This window comes from Coregonus lavaretus, assembly GCF_964263955.1.
Source record: "Coregonus lavaretus genome assembly, contig: HAP1_SCAFFOLD_1486, whole genome shotgun sequence".
Lineage (NCBI taxonomy): Eukaryota > Metazoa > Chordata > Actinopteri > Salmoniformes > Salmonidae > Coregonus > Coregonus lavaretus.
The window spans coordinates 107,501-112,500 of NW_028162364.1; the positions used below are offsets into that span (position 1 = coordinate 107,501).

The 5,000-nt window shown below is 51.5% G+C and overlaps 1 protein-coding gene across 1 annotated transcript in view; it reads right to left on the reverse strand.

The window, feature by feature from the left end:
- The window catches only part of LOC311119326 (caskin-1-like), a gene marked incomplete at both ends in the record, with an annotated part of 108,138 nt that overhangs the window by 100,183 nt on the left and 2,955 nt on the right, over positions 1–5,000 (reverse strand). Inside the window, one exon of the mRNA XM_084194046.1 lies at positions 3,631–3,776. Within this exon, the coding sequence (XP_084050172.1) occupies positions 3,631–3,776 (146 nt within the window). The remainder of the gene's footprint in view (positions 1–3,630; positions 3,777–5,000) is intronic.

Genomic DNA, 5,000 nt, shown 5'->3' on the forward strand with positions numbered 1-5,000 from the left:
GGAGCAACATCTCAGACTGAACACACACAGAGAGATAGATAGAGAGATACACGGGTTAGACTGGTGCTGGAGCAACATCTCAGACTGAACACACACAGAGAGATAGATAGAGAGATACACGGGTTAGACTGGTGCTGGAGCAACAGACTGAACACACACAGAGAGATAGATAGAGAGATACACGGGTTAGACTGGTGCTGGAGCAACATCTCAGACTGAACACACACAGAGAGATAGATAGAGAGATACACGGGTTAGACTGGTGCTGGAGCAACATCTCAGACTGAACACACACAGAGAGATAGATAGAGAGATACACGGGTTAGACTGGTGCTGGAGCAACAGACTGAACACACACAGAGAGATAGATAGAGAGATACACGGGTTAGACTGGTGCTGGAGCAACATCTCAGACTGAACACACACAGAGAGATAGATAGAGAGATACACGGGTTAGACTGGTGCTGGAGCAACAGACTGAACACACACAGAGAGATAGATAGAGAGATACACGGGTTAGACTGGTGCTGGAGCAACATCTCAGACTGAACACACACAGAGAGATAGATAGAGAGATACACGGGTTAGACTGGTGCTGGAGCAACATCTCAGACTGAACACACGCAGAGAGATAGATAGAGAGATACACGGGTTAGACTGGTGCTGGAGCAACATCTCAGACTGAACACACGCAGAGAGATAGATAGAGAGATACACGGGTTAGACTGGTGCTGGAGCAACAGACTGAACACACACAGAGAGATAGATAGAGAGATACACGGGTTAGACTGGTGCTGGAGCAACAGACTGAACACACACAGAGAGATAGATAGAGAGATACACGGGTTAGACTGGTGCTGGAGCAACATCTCAGACTGAACACACACAGAGAGATAGATAGAGAGATACACGGGTTAGACTGGTGCTGGAGCAACATCTCAGACTGAACACACACAGAGAGATAGATAGAGAGATACACGGGTTAGACTGGTGCTGGAGCAACATCTCAGACTGAACACACACAGAGAGATAGATAGAGAGATACACGGGTTAGACTGGTGCTGGAGCAACATCTCAGACTGAACACACACAGAGAGATAGATAGAGAGATACACGGGTTAGACTGGTGCTGGAGCAACATCTCAGACTGAACACACACAGAGAGATAGATAGAGAGATACACGGGTTAGACTGGTGCTGGAGCAACAGACTGAACACACACAGAGAGATAGATAGAGAGATACACGGGTTAGACTGGTGCTGGAGCAACATCTCAGACTGAACACACACAGAGAGATAGATAGAGAGATACACGGGTTAGACTGGTGCTGTAGCAACATCTCAGACTGAACACACGCAGAGAGATAGATAGAGAGATACACGGGTTAGACTGGTGCTGGAGCAACATCTCAGACTGAACACACACAGAGAGATAGATAGAGAGATACACGGGTTAGACTGGTGCTGGAGCAACATCTCAGACTGAACACACACAGAGAGATAGATAGAGAGATACACGGGTTAGACTGGTGCTGGAGCAACATCTCAGACTGAACACACACAGAGAGATAGATAGAGAGATACACGGGTTAGACTGGTGCTGGAGCAACATCTCAGACTGAACACACACAGAGAGATAGATAGAGAGATACACGGGTTAGACTGGTGCTGGAGCAACATCTCAGACTGAACACACGCAGAGAGATAGATAGAGAGATACACGGGTTAGACTGGTGCTGGAGCAACATCTCAGACTGAACACACACAGAGAGATAGATAGAGAGATACACGGGTTAGACTGGTGCTGTAGCAACATCTCAGACTGAACACACACAGAGAGATAGATAGAGAGATACACGGGTTAGACTGGTGCTGGAGCAACAGACTGAACACACACAGAGAGATAGAGAGATACACGGGTTAGACTGGTGCTGGAGCAACATCTCAGACTGAACACACACAGAGAGATAGATAGAGAGATACACGGGTTAGACTGGTGCTGGAGCAACATCTCAGACTGAACACACACAGAGAGATAGATAGAGAGATACACGGGTTAGACTGGTGCTGGAGCAACATCTCAGACTGAACACACACAGAGAGATAGATAGAGAGATACACGGGTTAGACTGGTGCTGGAGCAACATCTCAGACTGAACACACACAGAGAGATAGATAGAGAGATACACGGGTTAGACTGGTGCTGGAGCAACAGACTGAACACACACAGAGAGATAGATAGAGAGATACACGGGTTAGACTGGTGCTGGAGCAACATCTCAGACTGAACACACACAGAGAGATAGATAGAGAGATACACGGGTTAGACTGGTGCTGGAGCAACAGACTGAACACACACAGAGAGATAGATAGAGAGATACACGGGTTAGACTGGTGCTGGAGCAACATCTCAGACTGAACACACACAGAGAGATAGATAGAGAGATACACGGGTTAGACTGGTGCTGTAGCAACATCTCAGACTGAACACACGCAGAGAGATAGATAGAGAGATACACGGGTTAGACTGGTGCTGGAGCAACATCTCAGACTGAACACACGCAGAGAGATAGATAGAGAGATACACGGGTTAGACTGGTGCTGGAGCAACATCTCAGACTGAACACACACAGAGAGATAGATAGAGAGATACACGGGTTAGACTGGTGCTGGAGCAACAGACTGAACACACACAGAGAGATAGATAGAGAGATACACGGGTTAGACTGGTGCTGGAGCAACAGACTGAACACACACAGAGAGATAGATAGAGAGATACACGGGTTAGACTGGTGCTGGAGCAACAGACTGAACACACACAGAGAGATAGATAGAGAGATACACGGGTTAGACTGGTGCTGGAGCAACAGACTGAACACACACAGAGAGATAGATAGAGAGATACACGGGTTAGACTGGTGCTGGAGCAACAGACTGAACACACACAGAGAGATAGATAGAGAGATACACGGGTTAGACTGGTGCTGGAGCAACAGACTGAACACACACAGAGAGATAGATAGAGAGATACACGGGTTAGACTGGTGCTGGAGCAACAGACTGAACACGCACAGAGAAATAGATAGAGAGATACACGGGTTAGACTGGCGCTGGAGCAACAGACTGAACACACACAGAGAGATAGATAGAGAGATACATGTGTACTTGTATCCTTATTAAGTATAATTAAGGGATAATCAACGGAAGGGCTATTCATTCTATGGTAAATAATCAACGACGTGGAAGGTGTGTTCCACGAAGTCTTAGCGGAGTGGAATTGACCTTCCACCGAGTTGCAATAATTTCCAGAGAACCTTGAGCTGATTATACCTTTCATACCATGGCTATAATTTAACACATTTACCAGGGGTATGACAAAAACATACCCGCGTTGCGTCGTGCCTAAAAACAGCCCTTAGCCGTGGTATATTGGCCATGTACCACACCCCCTTGGGCTTTACTGCTTAAATAAGTAATAGCCAGTCGTTGGCAGATCAATCAGATCAATCAGATCAATCAGAAAATACAGTGGACCTAGATTAGAACCCTGAGGAACACCACATTCTATTATGTGTCTGTGTGTGTGTGTGTGTGTGTGTCCTTGTGTGTGTGTGTGTCATTGTGTGTTACCCCGTCGTAATGTCCGTGCTGTGCTGATAGGTGCAGGGGGATCTGGCCCTCGTCTGATTGGATGTTGACTGATGATCCCGCCTTCAGGAGCATTTTCATTGGCTCAGTCTTCCCTTGCCACGCCGCGTAGTGAAGTGGACGCATCCCTACGGCAACAACACATCAGAGAGAAGCTGGAGAGAGTGGAGTGGGGGAGGGGGAGTGGACGCATCCCTACCCCACAACACATCAGAGAGAAGCTGGAGAGAGTGGAGTGGGGGAGGGGGAGTGGACGCATCCCTACCCCACAACACATCAGAGAGAAGCTGGAGAGAGTGGAGTGGGGGAGGGGGAGTGGGTGGTGTGGGAGTGGGAGTGGGAGTGGGAGTGGGAGTGTGGGAGTGTGGTGTGGGAGTGGGAGTGGGAGTGGGAGTGGGAGTGGGAGTGGGAGTGGGAGGTGTGGGAGTGGGAGTGGGAGTGTGGTGTGGGAGTGGGAGTGGGAGTGGGAGTGGGTGGTGTGGGAGTGGGAGTGTGGGAGTGGGAGTGTGGTGTGGGAGTGGGAGTGGGAGTGGGAGTGGGAGTGTGGGAGTGGGAGTGGGAGTGTGGGAGTGGGAGTGTGGGAGTGGGAGTGGGAGTGGGAGTGGGAGTGGGGGAGTGGGAGTGGGAGTGTGGGAGTGGGAGTGGGAGTGGGAGTGGGTGGTGTGGGAGTGGTAGTGGGAGTGGGAGTGGGTGGTGTGGGTGTGGGAGTGGGAGTGTGGGAGTGGGAGTGGGAGTGGGAGTGGGAGTGGGAGTGGGTGGTGTGGGAGTGGGTGGTGTGGGAGTGGGAGTGGGAGTGGGAGTGGGTGGTGTGGGAGTGGGTGGTGTGGGAGTGGGAGTGGGAGTGGGAGTGGGAGTGGGAGTGGGAGTGGGAGTGGGAGTGGGTGGTGTGGGTGTGGGAGTGGGAGTGTGGGAGTGGGAGTGGGAGTGGGAGTGGGAGTGGGTGGTGTGGGAGTGGGAGTGGGAGTGGGAGTGGGAGTGGGAGTGGGAGTGGGAGTGGGAGTGTGGGAGTGGGAGTGGGAGTGGGAGTGGGAGTGGGTGGTGTGGGAGTGGGAGTGGGAGTGTGGGAGTGGGAGTGGGAGTGGGAGTGGGAGTGGGTGGTGTGGGAGTGGGAGTGGGAGTGGGTGGTGTGGGAGTGGGGAGTGGGAGTGGGAGTGGGGAGTGGGAGTGGGGTGGGTGGTGTGGGAGTGGGAGTGGGAGTGGGAGGTGGGAGGGGTGGTGTGGGAGTGGAGTGGAGTGGGAGTGGGTGGGTGTGGAGTGGGTGGTGTGGGAGTGGGAGTGGGAGTGGGAGTGGGGTGGGTGGTGTGGGAGTGGGGTGGAGTGGGAGTGGGTGGTGTGGGAGTGGGTGGTGTGGG